The sequence below is a fragment of the Rhincodon typus genome, chromosome 14, assembly GCF_021869965.1.
Source record: "Rhincodon typus isolate 14 chromosome 14, sRhiTyp1.1, whole genome shotgun sequence".
Taxonomy (NCBI): domain Eukaryota; kingdom Metazoa; phylum Chordata; class Chondrichthyes; order Orectolobiformes; family Rhincodontidae; genus Rhincodon; species Rhincodon typus.
The window spans coordinates 13,093,569-13,119,858 of NC_063345.1; the positions used below are offsets into that span (position 1 = coordinate 13,093,569).

The window sequence follows — 26,290 nt, forward strand, 5'->3', positions numbered from 1 at the left end:
CATTGTTCAACATGAGTCCCTGTTAAACACTGCTCATGAAGGACTTCATGCAATCCACACGTAGCTAGTGATTACAAAACCTGGTGCGGCTTTTCTGCCTATGCAAGGAATATAAGGCTGGATGTTGGAGGCAGGAGGCTTCCAGTCCTTCAGATATTCTGCAGCCTTTCAATGACATACCTGACGCTGGTGCAAAGAGGCAAAATACCATCCTAGTGTCACACCTACAGCCCTAAAAATGTCTAGCAATTCCCTGACAACAGAATCTCCTATTACTATGTTGCCACTCTCCTTTTTATTCTTCAGAGGGGGCTTGGTCAAACATTGTGCCACAGACTTGGCTCTTGCTACATTCCCCTGAGAACCGGTCTCCCCGGCAGTATCCAAAACAGATAACCTGTTAAAGGGGGTGATGAACCCAGAGGGCTCTTGCCTTTTACTCTGCTGGTTGATCACCCACTCCCTTTCTGTTGGCGTACTCTTCACTTGTCTGCAATAGGGTGGAAGACAGGAGGATTTAAATGACAAAAAAAAGTACAAGGCAAAAGAAAAGGAAGAGGTAGTAATGAGACAAGTTGACAAAACTAAAAGTGGGTCTAGTAAATGGGAAATAACTGAATCATCAACAGCTGATGCTAGCCCAAAACATGAGTGCAAAATGATGGCAGAGTCAAGAAATTGTCAAGTGTCTAATTGCAAGATGAGGTGCTGTTCCTTGGGCTTTCGTTGAGCATAATCAGAAAATTGTAAGAGGCCAAAAATCAGGAGGTTAGTTCGCAAGTGGGGCTGAAAATTAAAATAGTATGTGACCAGATGCCTGGGATCATGATTGTGATTTGGTTGAAAGTGTTCTATAATCTGCCTTTGACATCTCAATGAATGGGGGAGAGATGAAGTCAATAACATTGAAAAAGATTCAACCAAATTGCCAGTCCTTCCAGAAGAAATGGCAAAGAACATTGGGTGTTAAATGAAAGAAGATCTCCGACAATTGCACGGCAGATACCTTAGCAAGAGGAGGGTGCAGCGAGGCGATTGAAGAGTGGACAAGGGTTCACTCAGAGGAAGCCATTCCTTTGGAATATTGAGGGATCATTATCTTCGGTGATGATATGGCACTAGCAGTGCCAGAAAAGGAGTGTGGATCTGCTGAAAGCAGGAGATTAGTGGTGGTGTGGTGTTTGGGGGGGTGGGGGGTGGTGGTGGTGGTGGTGGTGGTGGTGGTGGGGAGTGGGGATGAAGGTGAGGAGTCAGGAATTTATTGTAGTTCTAGGAGGGAGGGAAAGGGTGTGAGCAGAAATCAGCAGTTCCCAAAAGCGCCAGATCTTGGGACACAGTAACGTCCAAGGTCTTGTAGGGTGATAGAAGTGTATAATTGATATATACGTAGATCTAATTTTGGAATTTGGATTTCAAATAAAGGCAAGTGGGTATTGATTACTTTGGAGAAGGATTCTCCTGTTAAAAAAACAAGGTCAGAAAGTCCATCAGAAACAGTGATTTAAACCCAAAATTTTGTCAGAAACCAGGTGTCAGCATGCATTTACTTTTGTTTTAAATTCAATCCAGTATGAGCAAGATTTAAAAAAGTAAAAAAAAGTTCAGTTCAGAAGCTACCAGTGCTGAGTGTAGAAAGCAATTTAATTTCTCTCTTAGAAGCAGCATTGTGGGCATTCAGGGAACAAATCACCTCAGCAGAAGGATTTATTTTGTTAAAACTTACAAGCCAGGAGAGTTTGGTTAGAAATCTTAATGTTATTACAACTGGGATAGTTCAGACGCTCAGATTTGTAAAAAGTTCACATTAGCAGATTTGAAATGGACTCTGAATGGTCTTCACAGTCCATAGCAAAGAAATTATCTGGGATCAAATAGTTACAATAGGGCATTGTTTATCTAGAATTGAACGAGTTAAGGATATTTTTGGAAAATAGTTTGTAACCTTGCTTCTGTGTGTGGTGAGATCTATTACATTATGATTATCAACTATATTTAAATAGCTTTTTTTTTAAATTTACTTGTGTGTTCAGAGTAAGTTCACTAGCATGATCTCCAGTAAGGAGGGATGGTCTAATGAGCAACGGCTAAACAGTTTGGGACTCTACTCATTGGAGTTCAGAAGAATGAGAAGTGATCTTATTGAAACTATACAATTCTTAAGGGGCTTGACAGGGTAAATGTCAAGGATGCTTCTCCTCATGGGAGGTTTTAGGACCAGAGAGCGTTGAGTCAGAATAAAGAGATGCCAATTTAAGACTAGGATGAAGAGGAATGTCTTCTCTCAGAGGTTTGAGTGTCTTTGGAACTCCTTGCCACAGAGAGCTGTCGGGGGCAGCTTTGTTGTGTATGTTTAAAAATCACAGAATCCCTACACTGCGGAAAGAGGCCATTCAGCCCATTGTGTCTTCACGGACCCTCTGATGAATCACACTCAGACCCAGTCCCCAACCCTATTCTTATAACCTCACATTTATCATGGCTAATCCACCTAAGTTGCACATCTTTGGAGTTTGCAGCACCCGAAGGAAACCCAAGCAGACAGAGGCAAAATGTGCAAACTCCACACAGACAGAGTCACCCGAAGCTGGAATCAAAGCCAGGTCTCTGGCACTGAGAGACAGCAATGCTAACCACTGAGCCATCAGCTGCCCAGTAAGTTTAAAGGTAGTTATATTCCTTATCAGCCGGTGAATCGTGTGTTATGGAGAAAGGGCAGGAAAGTTGACTTGAAGAATGTTGAATCAGTCATGAGCCTATTAACTGGGGGAGCAGACTCGAGGGGTTGAACAGCCTACTTCGTTCCCATTTCGTATAGTCTTATAATCTTATGGTGTAATAAATGTCTGGTGTTAAAGAAAATTTGTACCTTTGTCTGAATACATCTCAGTGATTGACCAATGGCATTAACAAATGCGTAACAAAAATAAACATATGATCTATCAAGCCAGGTTTTATTGCAATTACTCTTATCCAGTAGTACCATCAGCTAAGATCGTAACAAGTGGGGGCTCTTCACCAGGATTTAAACTAAGTTTAAGAGGGATTGGCATCTCTTAAAGTACTCAGTAGGTGGAGGTTCTGGATGTAAAGAGGGCTATTGCGGTGCCTACATCAACAACTTGGATGTGGTTCAGTGAAACCGGAGAACAGCATTTACACTACAAGGTCAAACTGATCAGTTACAAAGAGCCATTTGAGCATAAATCTGGCTAATAGTGTATTTGCCAACAAAAAAATGATTTATTTGGGCTACACTGATGGCACAAGGATAAGTACCAACTATGAAGTCAAAATAAGGGGCTATTTTGGATCCTCCTATGCCTAAAATGAAACATGAAATTCTGTGATATATTGACATGAATGGACTTCATCAAACATTTGTTGCATGTTTCAGAACTACAGTGAGCTTCTTTGACAAATGCATTGAGAAAGGACAAGAAATGTGAATGGACAAGAGCACTTCTGAGAACTGGAAAGCTGTGCTGAAAACCACACTGGTTTTAGCAGCAGTGAATTAAGAAGCCATTCAAACTGGCTGTTGATGGCAGCAACATTGAAGTGGGAGACATTTTCATGACAAGAAGATTAAATGAGGATTGAATGGCTTGTCACCAAAGAAGCTGAACGTCTATTGCATGAAGGTGGAGAAAGAAACACACAGTCTTTTACTGGATCTATATCACTGCACAATTTATATATCTCCAATCGCTCTGAAGAAACTGTTATATGGACCTTTAGTTTTTTTATTGGTGGAGGCGGGGGGTGAGAGATTTCAGGACATGAATTTAAGTTTGTTTCATCTGGAGTTTTAATACTCTAGACGTCGGAGGGCCGCAGGAAGAGAGGAGGGACTGCTCGCATGGCTTGCAAACCCACCAATGCCAGGGACTCCTATCATTCTGACCTAAGAACTGATTTCAGCAATTAGCTGAATATGTCATTAGCCAGGTCCTCAGCAGTTGCTCCATTTGCCAAGTTATGTTGTCTGACCCTGACTTGGGATATCAAAGATGATAGTGGCAGCTATGAAGCTCAAAGCATGAGAAGAGGAAAGAGGCAGCCATGATGTTTGCTGCTTTTACAGGGTTTAAATTCTATTTTGGATTTATCATCTGCGTAGGAATTAGGAGGTAAAACTTCAAATACTCATGTGGACGAGTTCCCCCCAACACCTCCCCCCAGTGTCTTCGTCAGCATTTATCAGTCAACTTACATCAAAGTAATAAAAACTGTTGATCTGGTCATTAGTAGATTGCCGATTGAGACAGCTTGCTGTGTAGAAATTGGCCACATTTCCTATATTACAATAGTGACCATACAGGTACATCAAGATTTCATTGCCTATAAAAAGCTTGGGACTTCCTGAAATGCTTTATAATACAAAAACAGAAATTGCTGGAAAAAAAAACAGGACTGATAACTCTGTTTTCTCTCTACAGATGCTAACATTTCCAGTCCAATTACCCTACTTCAGAACTGTGCTTTTCCACTATTTCTGTTTCTCAGCATTGCTGGTTTTGTGTTTTTTTTGCATTATATACAATCCAGGTCTTTGTCTTTACAGACGTACCAGGATTTTAACTACTGAACAATTTCATAACCTAGTGAAAGCATCAACTAGTACCCAAGCAGGAAAAGCCTCTCTGGCATGATCCAACAAAACCAAAACTTCAGAAAAGTGCCTGTCACACCCAGCAGCACTTCCACAAGGTCTCAGTGTCTCTGAGCCTATCTTTCAAATCAATATCAATGAGTGCCCAATAAACAACAGTGTTCACACTTTGGGTTTGTGGTCCCCCTGGTTATCAGGACAAACCAGAATGATTGCAGTTTATTTCAAATGGGACAATGAGGCTGTTGGCTAATGTGTGGCATTAGTTTACATGACCACGATCACACTCTGAAATTTACATGCCACAATTAAGTAATATCCTGACCGAGAATGTTGCAACATCATCCCCACCTTTCTAACCTATGTCTTCGCCACCAGCTGCTTGCTGTAGGCGGGTGTTTATACTCAACTTTTCAGAACATAGACTTTCTGGAGCCTGGACAGGAAAACCACAAGTGGCATTGCCAGGGTGCTGCATGAAGGGAGGGGTATATACGACAAGAAATTAAAAAAAGGAGTGTCAGGGAAGTGGGGGAATTTTTCTGGTCAGGTGGGGAGAGGTGGATGTCACTTTGAATCTTAACTGCACTGACAGCCACACCAGTCTAGTTTAAAGAGCTCTGTTTCCCTCTGAATTAACCAGCATGTCAGGGATAAGTGATGAATAAAGTGCTCACTGACATCCTTGGTAATGATTTTTAAACTGTGCAGCTCAATACTGATCTTACCTTGGAACTGACTTAACTGCTGAACTCCAAATGCACTCCTCTGCTCTTTATATTCAGGGGACACTCTGATCATGTGGCCATTTATTTGATCATGTTGTCTTTGCTTCTCCTGAAAAACAAATGGATGGGGTGATGTCCCTTTAATTACATCCTAAAACTGCAGTGACAAATGAAACACAAGGCAAAACTTGTAAGAAAAACTTGCCAACTGGATATTACAGCCCCTCATAAGTTAGGCCTTCGAAATTTTCACATACAGGCTCTTTCATGAATATTTCATTCCAAGCATGTAATATATATGTGCAGAAGACAAGGACAGTAAAAACAGCAACACATGCCTGTGCTGTACAAATGCCTGTGCTGCTATATTGTAACATAATATTGCACACATTCTCTTGCCTTGTAACTTAGTCACAAAAAAATGTCACCAAGAATAATCTACGCAGTGTCAGCTTGACGCAACTGAAGCATTTTCCCCGTCCAGTCAGAAAGCTGTATCCAACTTCAGGAACTGAGATACATAATATCTGGGGGAACAAGGCAATGTGGGGTGGCTGGCTAACTTAGTTGGCTAGCCGGCTACTGTATGGCTCCAAATAATGTCATCAGTGTGGGTTCAATTCCTGCTCTGACTGTGGTAAACATGGGATCTGCCTCTTTGCCCTGTTGCTGGGAATGAAAGAGAATGGAACGACTGACTGAAGAAACAGTGAAGTGAAACAGCTCAGTCAGCAAAGGACCTGATTTCAGTCAGAGCACTAAACTTCAATGGAAAAGTGGAGAGTCAGTGCAGTACTGAGCAAGTCCTGCATTGATTGAGTCATGCTCTACATGGAACGTGTTAAATCAATCTACAAGTCTTGGGAAGGCAGTGGTGGGTTCCCAACAGACAAAACTTCAGTAACAGCAGAAAGGGCCAGAAGTTTTTTTGTTTAGCTATTTTAGAATAGAAGAGAGGGAATAATTCTGGAACTATACTTGGAACTGTTGGACCTTTCATCCTCCTCCACGGCACGGTCTTCCTCCTCTGCCAACATCTTCTCTAGGACTTCTCACCTGGAGCATGTACCTTGTGCTGGGGACATATACTCCTTACCCTCTGGCAGTATCTTATGGACACCCAGTCTCAAGAGCCAGGCAGTTGCTTTCCACTACCCTCTTGTGACAAAGCGAAATAGTACCCTAGTAAGAAATCACAACAGAACGTGCTACAGAAACTCAGCATGTCTGACAGCATCTGTGGAGAGAGAAAAAAAAAGAGATAATGTTGAATCTAGTACAACTCGTCTTCAGGCCACTCAAATTGGACTAACGTTAACACTCTTTCTCTCTCTGCAGGTGCTGCCAGACCGGTTGAGTTTCTCCTGTACTTTGTTTTTAATTCAGATCTTCAGCATCCACAGTATTTTGCTTTAGGTACCCAAATAAGGTTGGAATCTAACAGTCACAATGGTACATTTTGCAAGTGTTTAGGCAGATGAAATAAAAAGCTGTAATGTCTAAAGGTTTCCAAGGATTGTGGAAATCTAGATTGAAGGCAGGGCAGAATTTCCAAATTCCACTCCCAGAAATGACTAAGTTATTTAATGCTGCTTCATCTGAATCCCATCAGCAAACGTTTAGAGCCTGTGCTTCTCAAAAACACGAGCTGACTAATACACCAAACAATGTGAAGGATGAGTGTCTCAAATCTGTCAGTTTGTAGCTGGTGAAAGGCTGTGAACCATGCCAAGAACTCAGTACGATTTGCTACTTGTAGCAAAATTGTCCCCAGCACCACCCATTCCCTTACACAGCAGAAATCAATGCTCTAAAGTGCAAATCTTTCAGATAGTGGGAGACTTTCCAATTTATTGTTTTGCTCAGAAAATTGTGAAAGATCCTATTTTACAGATCAAGCAACTGACTGGCAAACTATACCTTCAGTCCTTTCGCTCAAGTCATTTAAGACTCTAGGATAAAGTCTATCCAGAATTTTCCCACAGAGGGTGGTGTGTGTATGAAATGAACTGCCAGCGGAAGTGGTAGAAGCTGGTACAATTACAACATTTAAAAAGGTATCTGGATGGGTACATGAATAGGAAGGGTTTAGAGGGATACGGACCCAAATGCTGATAAATGGGACTAGATTAACTTAGGACAGCTGGTCAGCATGGACGAGTTAAACTGGAGGGTCTGTTTCCATGCTGTACTCCTCTAAAACTTTCATCAAAGACGACTTGCTGTCTTGCCACCACCATAAATAGTGACCAATCTATCCAGTCCAAATACCTAACTAAACGGTAATGTCATCAAGAATATTTGGCAAGACTTTGCCTCGGAAGAAGTGAGGAAAGGAGACTCCGGATACGAGGTTTGTCTGAATCTCCAGTTGAGCCATCCTCACTATGATCCCAGGTAGGAATGTGTGGAATTCTGGGGAAAGGACTGCAAATTTCACAATGAATCCCTTGATACAAGAGTTCATTCTCCCAGTTAGAAATACAACATGTCTGCCTTAAATATATAAAATTATCAGTAATGCCCAGAATTAAGTTTTAACTGCAATAAGACAGCAACCTGAAAATGAACAATGATTCTCTCTTTCTCCCCACAACTGCTGCTTGACTTTGCTGAGCATTTTCCAATACATTTCTGTTTTTATTTCACATTTCCAATTAAGAGATGGCAGTACGGTCCTGTCATATACAAAGGTGAATACTGTTTTGTTGAAGCAATGCCTTTGCAGTCCAATGCAGTCAATAGGTATAGAATCTTCTCTATTGGAAAATAAAACCCCAGGATTATTCTCTGAATGTGCTTCAAAAAGAAAGAGAGGCACCTACCTGGTCTGCCATGAGCTGTTGCTGGAGGAAATTATGATGCTGTTTCTTCAGAAGTTGCTGCTTCAGAAAGGCGTTTGGTGTGGCTTTTATATAATTGTTACCAGGATTAGGATCCTATGTTGAAGGAGAAGAAGAAAGGTAATTTTCTAAAAAAAGTAGTAAGCCTTTAATTATTAGTAAGACTTATTAACAAACCAGTCTGTTGTTAAACTGTTGTTTTCCCTCAATCAATAACCCACAGATAATCAGAGTTCAGATTGATGAATTCACAGGCAACGGACAAGAAGAAGGATACAAAATTCTGCCTTCCCCTGTCTAACCATCCAGACCCACCTCACCACAATGTCACAGTGGGATGGACAAGACCTAGGGCAGCCCAGCTGCTGTCCACATCGAGGCCCTCAACTGGGCAATCAATGGTCTTTTCTTAAAAAAAAACTTTGAAAAAGCATGAAACTCGACTATTTGGAAGATCCTGGCCACAATGTTGCATGTAATTGCCAAATTGTTGAAGCACAGAAGGCCACTATTTGGTCCACTGTGCCTCCACCCCTCTTTAAACCAGCATCATTAGCTAGTGCTAATCTCCTGCCTTTTCCCATATCTCTGTACACCATTTGTATCCAGATACCCATCCAATACCTTCTTGAATGCCTCAATTGAACCTGTCCCCATCACATTTCCTTGCAGTGCATTCCATACCCTGTTTACTGGGCTTTCTCTCACATCACTCTTGTTTCATTTCATTCAGTTTAAATCTATGTTCTCTCATTCTTGCTCTTTTTACAGGCAGGGAAAGATCTTGGTAGAAGGTGGCAGTGTGGGGGGGAAACCAATTGACCAGGTTCCCTATGATGTTACAAAAACAGAAGTTGTTGGAAAAGCTCAGAAGGTGTTGCAGCATCTGTGAAGAAAAATCAGAGTTAATGTTTCGGGTCCAGTGACCCTTCCTCAGAATGCTGAGCTTTGCTAGTTAGTTCTGTTTTTGCTCCTGATTTACAGCATCCGCAGTTCTTTTGGTTTCATTCCCTGTGATGTTACTGGCCTTCCTCCCCAGGATATGGTGGGAGAGTCCACTGGATTCCACTAGGGATTTGTGAACTCTGCAGTTTGTGCACAGTAAGCTGGAGAATTTATTGCAAAGTTAATCCTGTAATGAGAGTCACCAACTCCTCCCCACTAAGGAGTCACAAAGTATTAACAGATTTAGATTTAGATTTGAGATTAGATTTTATTGTCACATGTGCTCAAATATAGTGAGAAGTGTACAAAGTTACCATTCCTGGCGCCATCTTAGGTACAAGGTAACAAGGTACAAAATCTTAAGTACAAAGGTAGAAAAATAAAGAAATAAAGTTAAAAGTTAAATTACACAGTCATAGAACCAGAGAGTTGTACAGCATGGAAATAGACCCTTCGGTCCAATTCGTCTGTGCGGACCTAATATCTGAAATTAATCTAGTCCCATTTGCCAGCATTTGGCCCATAACCCTCTAAACCCTTCCTATTCATTTACCCATGTAGAGGCCTTTTGCTGATGTCATTGTAACAGCTTCCAGTCTTTCTAGTATAAAGTAGAAAAATAAATTCAGGTATGAAAAGCACAGGAGGAAAATGACAAGAGTAATGCAAAAGACATTTTTAAAAAAAAATCAGTCCCCATGAACATTAATTAAAATGGAATTGGAACGAAGGTTTTCTCCAACACTGAAGGAAGGTCATCTCATTATTACCTCTCTTCAATTCCGAAGAAGAATCATATCGAACGCGAGACATTAACTTTGTTTCTCATTCCACGGATGCTGCCTGACTTGCTGAGTTTCTCCAGCACTTTGTTTTTAGTCCAGGTTTCCAGCACCCACAGGCCTTTGCCTTAGTTACAACGGAGGGAGAAAAGGTTGTTTGACTGACAGTCAAGAATTGCCCATTCGCTTCATAATGAGACTGATGGCTTTCCACTGGCTGCAGGAAGGTGACGAGCTGTGAGAATGAACTAATCGGAAGGCCAACAGCAGCATCATGGGGGAGGGGCAGTAGGGGGCAGGAGTTTCTGAAGTTGTCTTCAAGGACATGTCCAATTACAACTGGCATCCTTAGCTATCATTTAAACTTCCAATGTCACCCTCCTGGCACCCCTATATAACTACAAATATTTCTATTCCTAGCACATCAACTGCCTCAACTTTATGATGCACTCTGTCTTTTGAATATTGAGTATGCTTCTGTTAAATTACTGGGGTAAGTAGACCAACCGAGAAACAGAATCCGTAGGGATATCCCGCACCAATATTGCACAGTAATACGTGAATGCATTGTCCACATAACAACGATAAACATTTATATATTCTTTGGTGTTGCTCAGTAGATAGTATTTGCTTTGTAATGAGACAAGTTCAATATCATCAGACGATGCAGGACATCAATGTCCTACATATGAACGTACTAATGAAGAGCAAGTGTGGGTCGCTAGGTCCTGAGCCTGCCTCTGCCATTAATACAATCACGGCATATTAGATTTTGGCCTTAAATCCACATTTCGGCCTACATCCTACTGCATTTTACTTCTATTACCCAAGTATCAACCTACCTCTGCCTTAATTGTATTTAACGACCTTGCCTCCAAATAGGAGACATTTTTTTAAAAAGAAGTTCCCCTAGTCCTGGTCTCTCCTGAAAGGGGAAAGGGGAAACTATTTTTTAAGCATCCACCCTGTCAAGCGCCCCTCTGCTCTTGTCTGAATTGTCCCATTCCAAAGTTTGCAGAAGTTGGGACTGTTTTTCCCTCAGACAGGAGGATGTTAAGAGATATGTTGGAGGTTTTCAACATAATGAGGGAGCTGGACAGAGCAGCCAGGGAGAAACTGCTCACAATTCTAAACAGACAGAACCCGGGTGGGGGGACAGTTTTAAAATGTTTTGCAAAGGAAGCAAACGTGAGGGGAGTAAAAAACATTTTAAAGCAGCAAGTGGTCAGGTCTGGAACTGCAAGTGTAGTGAAGGCAGGTACAATCGAGGTATTCAAGGGCATTAGATGATTATTTAAATGAAGATCATGTACAGGGTTATGGGGAAAAGGTGATGTGGCACTAAGTTAAAATGTGAGCCAGTGCAGTCATGATGGGCTGAATGGTTCCTTCTGCATCCAAACAGTTTTGTGATTCTGTCTACAATATACTTGAGTGTGATACCTACAGCTCTTGTGCAGTCATGTTTCCTTCATGGAAACTATGAAATTTAAATCAGTATCATTTTGGGATGAAAAGGGTTCATGTGAGTTGTGGTATCTCAAGACATGCCAGCACCAATCTAAAGAAAAACTGGGAAATTAAACTTACTGAAAAATGCAGCTTTTGGAAGGAGTCAACAGGAAATGCTTCAAGCTCAGTACAATGTGTAAAAGGAACAAGGAGACTTCAACTTTACCAGAGTGCTGCTGAAATAATTCTGATTCACAGGGGTTTTCCGTCAAAGGCTGAGGGAGGAAAGGTCCTAATATCACGGCCCAAGTTAAACCTTTGCCACTTGCCAGTGACATGTGTTCACTCCTCATTTCAAATTTCAAGGCACGTAATAAAACAAACAACACGCTTTCCCAAGAACAACTCGTGGTATGTTACCATCGCCCACTCCCTTGTATAACCATCACAATTGTCATCTCATCTCTCCTGTCTCCCACCCTATCTCAGGCCTTCCCACCTGTTCTTCTCTACACCTCAAATGATTCTTTCACCTTAAAAACAGATTATGTTTCTGACTTCTCCTAGTTCTGGTAACTCCATTTCTCTCTCTACTCGAGCAGCTTTCAGTTTATATTACAATGGTGTTTGACTTTTGCTTCTGCAATATAATAGAGGGGGCATTCACAGCAAACATCACAATCTGTCAACCTACATTGACTAATGAACTGAGACTTCTCGTTGAAACTGTTCTGTACTATTGTACAGTTGGGAAACAATTCTTTGTAACTGGCAGCACGATGGCTCAGTGGTTAGCACTGGTGCCTCACAGCACCAGGGGCCCAAGTTCAATCCCAGCCTTGGGCAACTGTCTCTTGGAGTTTGCATGTTCTCCCTATGTCTGTGCGAGATTCTGCCAGGTGCTCCAGTTTCCTCTCACAGTCCGAAGATGTGCAGGTTAGGTGGATTAGCCACAGGAAATGCAGGGTTATGGAGAGAGTCTGGGTGGAATGCTCTTTGGAGAGTTGGTGTGGATTTGTTGGGCTGAATGGCCTGTTCCCCACTGTATGGCTCTATGAACTTTTGCACAAAGTTACGTTGGGGATTGCTCTCCACACTCCTGAAGTAGAGAAAAAAAATTAAGCTATCCTCACGGATCTTCACAACACTATCTTCATAAATTAATTTCCTCAATGGTTCCAGGATTAGGATAGTTTGGGAGAAGATCATACTGTTTTCATTGGAGAGGAAAAGGCTGAGAGGAAATTTAAAAAGATTTAAAAACCATAAGGGGTCTGGGAAGAGTATGGGGGGCAGTGGGGGAGTGAATGTTGCCAATCATGAAACTTTAAAAACAAGAGGGTACACACTTAAAGAAGCGAAAGGGTTATTTTCTGAAGAAGGATCCTAACCCGAAACATCAACTTTCCTGCTCCTCTGATGCTGCCTGGCCTGCTGTGTTCCTCCAGCTCCACATTGTGCTGTCTCTGACTCCAGCATCTGCAGTTCTTGCTATCTCAGCATTGTGAGGAAAAGAAGATGTTTAGGATCTGGTGGTCACTTAGCTCAGTTAGCTAGATGGCTGGTTTACAATGCAGAGCAACACCAACACAGTGTTCAGTTTTTTAAGTTCATGAGATAAGGGCGTTGCTGGCCAGGCCAGCATTTATTGCCCGTCCCTAATTGCCCAGAAGACAGTTGAGTCAACCGCATTGCCTTGGGTCTGGAGTCACATGTAGGCCAGACCAGGTAAGGACAGCAGCTTCCTTCTTTAAAAGAACATTAGTGAGCCAGATGGGTATTTTTTTGACAACGGATTCATGGTCCTCATTAGACTTTTAATTCCAGACTTTCATTAAATTCAAATTCCACTACCTGCCATGGTGGGATTTGAACCCAAGTCCCTGGGTCATAGCCTGGGGATTAGCAGTCTAGCACTAATACCACTAGGACATTGCCTCCCCAAATCCCTATACTGGTTGAGGTTCCCATGAAGGCCCTGTGCTCTCGACCTCACCAGAGGCATGGTGAGCCTTGTTATACCACCACCAGTTGTCTCTCTTTCTCTCTTAGGAGATAGCAGTCTACAGTCTTGGGAGTCCATTGCAACTTTACTGGAGTTAGGGCCTGGACTGTACTGCCTAAGAATGTGGTGGATGCTGGTTCAATTGACTTAAAGAGGATTTTGACTATTATTTAAAAAGGAATAATGTGCAGGAGCCTGAAGCAAATGTCAGCACAAAGACAATGGGCCAAATGGCTCCTTCTGTGCTGTAATGATCCTATGAACAAAGGAACCTTCTATTTTGATATCATCTTTCTTCAAAGCCTTCTATTCCATGATTCCAAACTCTCAATCACCCTTTTAAAAGGAGAAACATCAGCAGGTGAGTGCTTAGCACTGCCACTTGCTGAGCATTCCCAAGCAAGAAACCCCAAACAGGATGGTTTCTTGCTTAGGAATGCTCAACGAGTGAGAGTGCTGCTCTTCCAAGTTAGGCTATGGTATGGCAAAATATCAGTTTTTGTAGCAGCATTGAGGTAGTAACGAGCAGAAGAGAAAGAACAAATTGAGGCACATTATTAAACGTTCGAATCACTTCAGATCCAGCAATGCATGGTGCCACCATTCGATTTAATGTATTGTCCAGAGCAGAGGGTAGTTGCAATCAATGATCAAAAAAATGTAAGAGTAAGAATATAATTAACTGCTAGGTGACAGGAACAATTTTAGCCAGCTGCAGAACCAAATGACACACTCAATTCTACACTGTCTTGCATAACCGTAGGACATTCATTAGCACTTGACAGCAAATGAAGTTCTTTGGCAATGTAGTCCCTGCTGTAGGAAAGACAGCAGCCAATTTACACACAGCACTCTCTCACAAACAACAACGTGATAATCTGTAGATCTGTTTTCATCTTGTTAAGTCGGTACCACATTGAAGGGTTTATTTAAAAAAAATGAAGTTTTTTTTTAAATGTTCACTAATGGAATGTGGGCTTCAGTGGCCAGGCTATCATTTTACTGCCCTTCCCTAATTGCCCTGGAGAAGGTGGTAATGAGCTGTCCTCTTGAACCACTGCAGCCCTTGTGGTATAAGAAACAAGTTCCAGGATTTTGACCCAGCAACACTGAAGGAAAGGCATGCTGGTTTGTGATACCAAAAGCATTAGTTCAATTCTGACACTAGCTGAAGTTGCCATGAAGGACTGACTCTCCTTCTCAACCTCTCCCCTTACCTGAGGTGTAGTGACACACAGGTTAAACCACGACCAGTTGTCTCTCTAGCAAGAAAGCAGGATGATGGTCTGGTAAGATTTTAACCACTGAGGGATTTTCAAATCATTTACAGCTTCCCACTGTGCAAAATTCTTAGGCTTGGAAACATGTTGAATTGTCTTGTTCTTCAACATCTATGAAGAGGATATGTAGAGCTTGGCAAAATCCACCACACTGGTGACTGATGTGAACACCAATAATGAAAGTTCACAGGAGAAAATAGCACTTGCATTATTGATCAGACAGATCGTTTTTTTAACCTAGCTCTGGTTTCTAGGCCACCATCAATCAACCTTTGTCTGTTGTTGCCGTGTTGTCAATGTGTGTCGTGGTCACGTTTCTATCACTGAGGCAAGCAGCAAATCAAAGTCTTTGGGAGATTCACTGCACTTGTAATAGAGGAATAAAAAAAGCAAACTCTTTACTCAACCACTCAGAAATCTTGTGGATATTCATACTGTACAGAAGGTGATCATACCCCTGTGTTGGCTCTTTGAAAGTGTGTTCCAATTAGTTACATTGACTTCTTCGCCCCACCCTTCCCCGACCTCACACTTCTGCTGAACTTAACCAATCCCCTTTTCAAAGTTAATAGTCTGTTTCAACTGCCTTTACTGACAGCAGATATGACACATGGGAACAACAGTATCCTGAATCGAAAGGCAGTAGGCAAACAACATTGATCTAAAAACAGAGATAGTAGGAACTGCAGATGCTGGAAAATCTGACATAGCAAGGTGTAGAGCTGGATGAACACAGCAGGCCAAGCAGCATCATAGGAGCAGGAAGGCTGACGTTTCGGGCCTAGACCCTCTAAAAACAGTACTGTTTCCTTTTAGATCATCTTGTTACATGTAATGACTCAGAGTCAGAGTCATACAGCACAAAAACATACCCTTTGGTCCAACTTGTCCATGCTGACCAGATATCCTAAATTAATCTAGTCCCATTTGCCAGCATTTGGCCCATATTCCTCTAATCCCTTCCCATTCATTTACCTATCCAGATGCCTTTTAGATGTGTCATTGTACCAGCCTCCACCATTTCCTCCGGCAGCTCGTTCCATACGTGCACTAGCCTGTGTGGGAAAAGTTACCCCTCGAGCCCTTTTTAAATCTTTCCCCTCTCACCTCAAAATCTGTCTTCTAGTTTTGGACTCACCCACCCTAGGAAAAAGACCATGGCTATTCACTCAATCCATGCCCCTCGACTTTAAAAGCCCTTAAGGTCACCCCTCAGTCTCCAACATTCCAGGGAAAAAAGTCCCAGTCTATTCAGCCTCTCCCAAAAGCTCAACCTTCCAGTCCCGCCACCATCCTTGTAAATCTTTTCTGCACCCTCTCAAGTTTAACAACATCCTTCCTACAAGAGGGCGACCAGAACTGTACACAGTACTTCAAAAGTGGCTTCACCAATGTCCTGTGCAGCCACAACATGGCATCCCAAATCTTATATTCAGTGGTCTGACCAAAGCAAGTGCACCAAACTACTTCACTGTCTGTGACTCCACCTTCAAGAAACTTCACCTGCACTCCTTGGTCTCTTTGTTCAGCAGTACTCCCCAGGGCCCTACCATTAAGTGTATAAGACCTGCCCTGGTTTGCCTTACCAAAATGCAACATCTCACATTTATCTAAATTAAACTCCATCTGCCCATTGGCCCATCCGATCAAGGTCCCGTTGCACTGAGATAATCTTCATTGTCCACCACATCACATAGTTTGGTGTCATCAGCAAACTTACTAACCATGCCGAAGATAACACACAGTGTGGAGCTGGAGGAACACAGCAGACCAGGCAGCAGAGGAGCAGGAAAGTTGACATTTCAGGTCGGGACCCTTCTTTAGAAAGCCTGCTCCTCTGATGCTGCCTGGTCTCCTGTGTCCCTCCTGCTCCACACTGTTATCTCAGACTCCAGCATCAGCAGTTCTTACTATTTCCTACTAACCATGCCTCCTTTGTTCATTTCCAAATCATTTATATAAATGATGAAAAGCAGATTCAGTACCAATCCTTGTGGCACGCCACTGGTCACAGGCTTCCAGTGTGAAAAATAACCCTCCACCACCACCCTCTGTCTCCTATCTTCAAGCCAATTTTGTATCCAATTGGGTAGCTTCCCTGGATCCCACGTGAAATAATACTAACCAGTCTACCATACATCCTTCAGACACATGCTTACTGAAGCAAAAACGTGCATCTGCTTTTTTTTTTTTTAAAAAAAAAGAGATGTCAGTTTGAAATAGTTCCAAATCATATCTAGTGCACGTTAAATTTCTCATGGATTTAGCATCTCAGGGAAACTGGAGTAATGATCCTTTGATAAAACAAAATACTGTAGATCTGAAACAAAAGTAGAAATGGCTGGAGAAACTCAGCAGGTCTGGAAGCATTAGTGGGAAGAAAGCACAGTTAACGGTTTGAGGCCAGTTGTGAAGCAGAGTCACCAGACGAGAAACTTAATTGTTTCTGCCCACAGATAGTCAGGTCTGAGTTTCTCCAGCAATTTCTGGTTTTCTTAACAATCCTTTGATGTCTGATTCCCAGGTTTGATTTCCATCCAGCTAGAGTACAATCAAACTAACAAGCCAAACAAAACCTTTCATTTCAATGTTCAATTTCTCTTGAGGGAGAAGGATTGCAAGAGACAACAGAGAAATAGGACAATGTGTGTTAATCCCTCACTCTTCTGCAGTTAGACAGATTTGCCATTAGTGGGAGCTGGTGTCTAAACTGTGTCCTTTAGAAGTCTTCCTACAGAAGCAAGGTTTAATCTGAATGACAAGTTTTAATGGACGGCTAGAGAGTCAGATACATGGAATAGTTAGTGAATGAAATAATCCTCTTCTTGGAAACTTCCTAATTAGCTTTCTCATCAGCAACAGACTATGTTTCAAAACCTCCAAAGCTTCCAGAAGGGATCTGATATGCTTTAAATGCACAGTGAAAAGCTAATACGTCCTTCAAACACTGATTGGACGATATTTTGATCATAAAGGGGCAACACAATGGCTCAGTGGTTAGCACTGCTGCCTCACAGCACCAGGAACCTGGGTTCGATTCCACCCTCAGGCAACTGTCTGTGTGGACTTTGCACATTCTCCTCGAGTCTGCGTGGGTTTCCTCTCAGTCCAAAGATGTGCAGCCTCGGCGGATTGGCCATGCAAAATTGCCTATAGTGTCCAGGGATGTGTAGATTAGGGGGGTGTGTGTGGGTGGAATGTTTTGAGGGTCAGTGTGGACTTGTTGGGCCAAGTGGCCTGTTCCCACACTGTAGGGATTCTATTATCTATGATATTGTGTCTTGACCTCTTAACACAGCTCGATATATCCTCTTCTTCCAATGGATATAGATAATGTTATTAAAATGGTAATGTGATTGCACTAGAATTCCAATGCTGATATAGATTTGAATCCACCATGGCAGAGGGTGGAATTTATGTGTTTCTTAAAATAAATCTGGAATTAAAAGCTAGTCCAGTGGTTACCGTTGTTAATTGTTATAAAAATCCATACGGCTCACTAATTTCCTTCAGGGAAGGAAATCCGCCATTCTTACCTGGTCTAGTCTACATGTGATTCCAGGCCCACAGTAGTGTGGTCGACTCTAAACTGCCTACTAAAATGGCCTAGGAAGCCACTCCGTTCAAGAGCAATTAGGGATGGGCAATAAATGCTGGCAACATCCTATGAATGATTTAAAAAAAGAAAAATCCATGTCTAGAGGAGGTTGAGCACAAGATATTTCACTTTGTAATTAATCATATGTTTCCATGATCAATTTCCATAAATGAGACCACATTACACCCTACCAAATCACATTGTGGTTCATCCATTAATTCAGGGTTTGTCCGCAGTGGGACCGAGAAAAAAAAAAAGAGACATACAGAGGGACAGAGTTAAATAGACATTAAATGATGGGCTATGGAAAATATTATAACCAAATCCTTTCCACCCTCTCCCACTCTGTACTCAAGGCAGTCCTGGTGTGCACCGTATTATTTAACACATTTGCCAGTGCAGTACAGCTTTACTGTTGCTTGACAGTGATATAATGCAGATCATTGCAACACATGCTTCATTATATTGATCAATAATGGCAGACTACAGCAGCCTGTGGCCACTGCTGGGCAATTGTTGGATAGCTCTCAGACAAAGAGCAGATCAGAACAAAGAGGAGGGAAAAGAAAGTCAGTGGTGTAAGAAAATTAGGAAAGACGATCTGTCTAAATGAGTAAATGAGGAATATGAACAGCCTAAAAAGAGGAAAGCTCATGTCTTTGCTTGTGAACAAATACAAAGAATGTTTTTTTTCCCCCCTCTCTCAAACAAACTGATCCAACAATCCCCCTTTCAGTCAGTTGTTAGTCGCAAATGACTTTGGGCATTTCTTCACATAACAAGGCATGGCTACATAGAAGGAAAAGAGCTAGAATAATAGCCTCTCCTGTAAAGATTACTGTCGTTAAAGTAAAGTTGCTGTGTCTGCTGCATTACCAAAACCAAATCTATTGTGAAATTTATAAAATAAAACTTGAGAAAGTGGATGTTGGAAAGTGTTTTCTTCAAAGGAGAATCTGTATTGTAAACATTCACCTGCCAGATCCTGCCCATCCCAGCAATCAAAACAAGAGGTAGGAATGGAAAACTCCACAAGCCACAAAAGGTAGTCTCAGTAACTCAGTCAAACAAGTACAACCCCTAATGAGATTAAGGACTATTATGTAAATGTCATCTTGCTAGAACAACAAAATTTGTATTTATATAGTGACTGCAAATTCAGAAAACATCCTGAAGTGCTTCGCAGGAATACTTTAAAATCTGGTATTGAGTCATTCAAGCAAATAGCAAACAGGTTAGAGGAGGCAATGGCCTAGTGGTATTAAATCGCTGGACTGTTAATGCAGAGACCCAGGTAATGTTCTGGGGATCCAGGTTCGAATCCCACCATGGCAGATGGTGGAATTTGAATCCAAAAAAAAAAAAAAATCTGGAATTAAGGGTCTAATGATGACCACGAATCCATTGCCGATTGTTGGGAAACCCACCTGGTTCACTAGCATGCTTTAGGGAAGGAAACTGCCTTCCTTACCTGGTCTGGCCTACATGTGACTCCAGACCCACAGCAATGTGGTTGACTCTTAACTACGCTCTGGGCTATTAGGAATGGGCAATAAATGCTGCCTGGCCAGCGACGCCCTCATCCCGTGAATGAATAAAGGAAATTTCAGGCAGGTCATGGAGGTAGATCTTAGTGTGACTAGTTCAAACATCACCTTCAGGTGGCCTCAAAGAGGAAGCTGATCCGGATGTCTCAGACAGCAAGAGCCACTGTCAAATATGGTGAACTGCACGTAGTTCCTCCATTCTATTAAAGTCATCCTTCCAATAAATTACCCTCTTTTGCCTATATAGTAACTGACTGTATCCTATAAATGACCATGTACCTCCTACACATCTCAGAATTTGTTCTATGAGTCTGGTTTTCACTGGCTAGGCCGGCATTTATTGCCCATCCCTAATTGCCCAGAGGGCAGTTAAGCATCAGCCACATTGCTGTGGGTCTGGAGTCACATGTAGGCCAGACCAGGTGAGTATGGCAGATTTCTTTCCCTAAAGGACATTAGTGAGTCAGATGAGTTTTTACAACAATCAACAATGGTTACATAGCCAACTAGTAGCTAGCTCTTTATTCCAGATTTTGCTGAATTTAAATGGTGGGATTTGAACCCAGGTCCCCAGAGGACTGAAATAAAATAAAGAACTGTTGGGTGCTAGAGATGAGACAAAAACAGAAACTGCTGGCGAAACTGACAGACCTGATGAACAGTTACTGGATGCGAAACCTTAGCTCTGCTTTCCTCCCACAGATGCTGACAGATCTGCTGAGTTTCACCAGCAGTTTCTGCTTTTTGTCCCCAGAACAATGGCCTGTGATACTGGAATACTAGTCCACTGATATTACTACAATACCACCTTCCCTGGCCCAATCCAGCCTTGGCAAATCCAAGGAATCAAGCCACACTGAGGAAGAGGTACAGGCAAGAACAATTACATTTAAAACATATTTGGACAGGTACACGGACATGAAAGGTTTAGAGGGATATGGGCTAAACATAGGGACTAGTTCAGTTCAGGGAACCTGGTCAGCATGGACAAGTTGGACCAAAGGGCCAATTTCTGTCTTGTATGACTCCATGAGTCTCTAAGTAATCCCTATAAATCAGCCCAGCACAAGGCAAAGAAAACCCCTCCGACCTCCAAAATTTACCATCAGCTTTCCATAAACTTTCACATTCAAAGTTGCCTTCACAGCGATATTCGTTCGAGCAGATTTCCTGATCCAAGTCTATTGCAGCAGCTGATATCTGCTGATTAGGCTTATATTAGTCCAAAATTTTAAAGAGCATCTTACGGAAGGAATGAGAAGCAGAGAGGCAGCACGATGCCTCCGTGGTTAGCACTGCTGCCTCACAGAGCCAGGGGCCCAGGTTCTTTTCAACCCTCTGGAGATGTCTGTGTGGGTTTCCTCCGGCTGCTCCAGTTTCCTTCCACAGTCCCAAGATGTGCAGGTTAGATGGATTGGTAAATTTTGGAGGTCGGAGGGGTTTTCTTTGCCTTGTGCTGGGCTGATTTATAGGGATTACTTAGAGACTCATGGAGTCATACAAGACAGAAATTGGCCCTTCGGTCCAACTTGTCTATGCTGACCAGGTTCCCTGAACTGAACTAGTCCCTATGTTTAGCCCATATCCCTCTAAACCTTTCATGTCTGTGTACCTGTCCAAATATGTTTTAAATGTAAATTGCCCATAGTGTCCAGGGATGTGCAGGCTAGCCATGAGAAATGCTGGGTTACAGGGATAGGGTGGGTGCGGGGTAGTTTAGGTGGGATGCTCTTCCGGAGGATCAGTGTGCACTTGATAGGCCGAATGGTCTGCTTCCACATGGTAGGGATTCTCTGATTCTAAGTTTGCGATGTTTCCAGATGCTTAGGGCCTTGACAGCTGAAGGCACAATCTCCAAAACTGAAGTAAAACAACAAACTGCAGATGCTGGAAAACAAACAAAAGCAGAAATCGCTGCAGAAACGTCATCCATGGGGAGAAAGCAGGGTTAATGGCTCAAGTCCAGTGACTCTTCATCAGAAGTCATGAAAAGTCAGCATGTCAAATGAGCTGGAGGGTGAAGTGGAACTAGGGAGCAGTGCAGTTCTGAGCCAGTGTGAGTTGGTGTTGGTCAAGAGTGTATGTATGGCGACACATGGTACTGAGTGTGGATCTCAGGTTGCAGCAAGAACAGCTGTCTGTCTGAGGAGTGTTGTACACAGAGGTACCTATGATCCTGGGTGGATTCAAAACACGAAGGATGAAACTTCAGTCACAACTCATGTCGGCAGGCTCTAAGCCACAGACAGTCGCCGAGAAATGAAATGTGGCTGTGGTAGTGAATTTTGGCAAAGACTTTATCAAATACTAGGAGAGAAAATGAAAGTAACAACGGTGAACAAGAAGAAAAAAGGTGAGAACGGGAATCTGGTCAGATAGAGGAGCAGAACGTCTTCAAGGTGGGCACATCTAGAACAGATGTGCCAGTGAGTTAAACACGAAAATGAAACCAAGAACTGAAGAGATTTGAAACAAAAACAGAACACACGAAGAGTCATACCAGACCCAAAAAAATTAACTCTTCTTTCTCTCCACAGATGCTGCTAGGCCTGCTGAGTTTCTCCAATAATTTCTGCTTCTGCTTCTGCTCCAATAACAAAGTGGGGATGCTCAAGATGACAAAATTGAGAGAGTGCAAAATCCAGATGGGTTATGGGGCTGATAAGATTAGAGATAAAGTGAGGTGAGGGATTGAAAACAGAGAATGAGAGTTTCAAGAAGTTGAGATGTTGCTTGACTGTGAAGTAGTGAGCACAGGGGCAACATGTGAACATTATTTGGTGCAAGTCATGATACGGTTAGCACAGTTTGGAATAACCTGTTTCCAGAGGGTAGAATGTGGGAAACTAGCCAGGAATGCATTTGACTAGTCAAGTCTGGAGATAGGAAAAGTGCGGATGTGAGTTTCAGCAACAAAATAATGTGGAGCGATACAGAGACAAGTGGATGATGTTGCAGAGGTGGAAGCATCTCCAGGCAAATACAAGAAAGGTTGTGAACAGTATGGCTCAGTCTCAAGCAGCTCCCAGGGACAGAGGTGGAAAACCACCAGCAAGGGAGCAGAGTCTGTGGTGGGGACTGAAGATATTAGCTTCAGCCTTCCCTATATTTAATCAAAGGAAAATTCTGCTCATCCAGCAGGAAACATACAGCACAGTCTGAGTAAGACAACGATCTGATCAAATAGTTCTTGATGTCAACTGAACTGCTTCAAGTACTTGATATGTACAAAATACATACTTGAAGCATTTTAGTACAGCCTTCACTTTGAAGACAATGTAAAATTTTAATTTGCTGATATAAATCCCTTATGGCACAGTTTGCCACGGATAACAACAGTGTAAATAAATGCCTAAACATCAGTGAGATAGTTTATCTACAAAGGTGATGTTTGCAGCAATACAAACATTAATCACAGTTGACTAGTGGCTGGATTGAATGGCGCAGTATCACCATGTTACCGGTGTACAAAACAAAAGGACCTAAGAACTCGGAGTAGGCAATTCAGCCCCTTGAACTTGCTCCTTCGTTTGATTCAATCATGGCTGATCTCATCTCAGTCTCAACTCCACTTTCTTGCCCTCTCTCCATAACCCTGCAACCCCTTAATAATTAAAAATTTACATCCTCCTTAAACTTACTCAATATCCCAACTTCAAGCAAATGCTGGGGTAGTGAAATTTCACAGATTCACGACCCTTTGAGAGAATTAACTCCATGAAAATGAGATATTAGCCGTTAACAGTGGTTACTTGATTCAACATCCCTGCAACCTCCTCACTTGAAGTAACGTGTAATACTCCATTCTGCAGAAGAGTCACTGAATCTGAAACATTAACTTGGCTTTCTTCCCAGATGCTACCAGACCTGCTGAGTTTCTCCAGCATTTTCCGCTTTTGCTTCAGATTTCTTGCACCCGCAGTGCTTGGTTTTATGTAATACTCTGGTTGCGAGGAGGAAACAGTTACAGTGTTGCTGCATTTTTGTACAAGACTGATCCAAAGTTGGAACTTGATTAATGTGCTGGCATGAAATTGAGAGAGTAAATCCACTGTTAGAATTTAATTGAGAGTGCATGGAAATTTTACTACACTTTCTGGAGTTAGGTGGTTTCAAAAATAGGATGTTTGTTTTGAGGGTCTTGGGGATTCCAGTAGGTTTCTGGCGCGGGGTGGGGGAGAAAAACAGGTCTCCATCTCCTACCAACCAACCTCATCCCGCCCCCTTGACCTGTCCGTCCTCCCTGGACTGACCTATCCCCTTCCTAACTCCCTACCTACACTCACCTTTACTGGCTCCATCCCCGCCTCTTCGACCTGTTTGTTTCCTCTCCACCTATCCTCTCCTCTATCCCTCTTCCATCCGCCTCCCACTCTCTCCCTATTTATTTCAAAACCCCCTTCCCCTCCCCCTTTTCTGATGAAGGGTCTAGGCCCGAAACGTCAGCCTCTCTGCTCCTATGATGCTGCTTGGCCTGCTGTGTTCATCCAGCCCTGCACCTTGTTGTCTCGGATTCTCCAGCATCTGCAGTTCCTACTATCTCTGAACCATTTAGTTGAATTGGTAAGAATGATAAGTTAAGGGCATGATATCACGAATGCATGCTTATTTTACAAATGGTTTGTAGTGAAAAGTAGACGCAAGAAATTTCCTAGTCTAAAGGTTAAATTACAACCTAGCATTCAGTCATTGTTAGACATTAGTGTAGTTCTAAACAGCATACAAAGCAACTTGTAATACAAAAAAGATATGGCACTGGGTAATCAGTTACAGCACCGATACAGTCAGTCCTGGCACAGTAACGCATCTGAATGTTAATCCAGGCTGGTTTCAGAGTTTGTTTTCGTATGCACCCCTTTTGAAGTACTAATGCACAAAGAAATGATCAAGTCTCAAATTACTGTACATGTCACGAGAGCTGCCCATCACAAAGATTTTTTTTGATAGCAGTAACTGATCCACTGGCACACTGTACCGAACGAGTCCTTTTAAGTGCATTCTGCTCCTCTGGCCCTGTGGCACTGATAAGTACACACTTGTACAACAAAGCTAAGCCGCTCTTTGAAGGGAATCATTGACTCTTACAGCCACACCTGGCTGACAAGTTTGTCGATGGAGGCTGTAACAAAACAGGAAAAGAATACATTCTGCATGCAGCCTCCTTCACAAGTGCATTGTAAAGTCTAGAGCAGGCCTGTGTGGTAACAAATACTTTGCTGATTGGTAATGCATTCTACCCTCCAGTTATTATGCACAAGGCGACTTAGGAAGCTGTGCTAACTTGCCAATCACTAACAACATGGTGGCTTCACTCTAGCAGGGACACACTGGAGGGATATACCAGAACAAATTAAGATTGTGGACAGTGCATTCCCAACACGGAATCAAGGACGCTGCATCAATACTAAGTTCACTTAAACGTTTAACCTGCTCATAGTAACCCAGCAGCTTTTGACATCATTCCAAGCTCTCTGACTATAACTATTATTTTAAACAGACCTTTACTTATTCCCACTCCCCAATATCTTTTTGAGAGAGGCATTCCTTGCAGGAGATCATTCTAGAAATCAGCTGGATAATTTTCTAAAATGAACAATTTACATTGCTGAGTTAGAAAACAATAAGTAGTGGGTAAGCAGGAGTTTCACTTTATTTTCCTTTCCACAATGACGTATAAATCACTTGGAAACACACTGCATGTTCATCATGCCATTCATGAAGGAATAAAACAAGGCTATCCCCAGCAGAAATTTTTAGAAACTGGAAAATCCAGGCATAAGAGGAGAATTGTTCCTTTCAAGGCTAAGCAACAAAAATTGGCTGATTGCATGAGACTTCAAAATGACTCCATTTAATTAAATGGCAAGTTCTCTCAGAATAAGATTCAGGCCTAGTCATCACTTTTAAAGTTAAACAGGTGGGGACCTGTGCCAGCATGTACATTCTCACAGGGTGCCTGAGTTTGTCGTTGGCTCCGACATTATTCTCTGTCCCAGAAGTTTTGTTCGACTCCAGCAACTATTTAACTCTCCTGGTACATGGAGAGCAACCTCGGAAACAATATCCCAACGAGCAGAGGCAAGCTGCACAAAATGCACGGGAAGATGTTTAATTAATCTTTCACTTTTATCCCCCATGCCTATGCTCTCTATTTTGACTAAAGTCCTGCTGCCCCAAGTGTTCAATTTCCTCCAGCCCCTTGACTTTATTAGTGCTCAGTGTCGTGATTGGTGGCCATCTGCAGCCTCATTTCATCAGCCTCTGGTTTGTCCTTGGGAAATAAGGTCCTCACTGAGCGAGGAAACAAAATGCTGCTTTGTCCATGGCTGGCAAATCCCAACATGCCTCAGCTTTCATAAAAGATATTTCTTCTCCCTCAAACCACACACCCCACCCACCGACTCTCCACTACAACTTAGTCGCCTATGCTTATCACCAATGGTACTTCTCATTTTAGCAAACTGAAATATTTAAGAAACACTGCACAAGATAGCAATT

General features: G+C 42.4%; 1 protein-coding gene across 1 annotated transcript in view; it reads right to left on the bottom strand.

Annotated features, from left to right (window-relative positions):
- Positions 1-436: 436 nt before the first annotated feature.
- LOC109911383 (mastermind-like protein 2) overlaps positions 437-26,290 on the bottom strand; it is a 104,544-nt gene continuing 78,690 nt past the window's right edge. The window contains exons 3-6 of the mRNA XM_048605272.1: positions 8,166-8,279; positions 5,341-5,449; positions 4,214-4,296; positions 437-490 (exon numbers count right to left, since the gene is read on the bottom strand). Coding sequence (XP_048461229.1) covers positions 437-490; positions 4,214-4,296; positions 5,341-5,449; positions 8,166-8,279 — 360 coding nt within the window. The remainder of the gene's footprint in view (positions 491-4,213; positions 4,297-5,340; positions 5,450-8,165; positions 8,280-26,290) is intronic.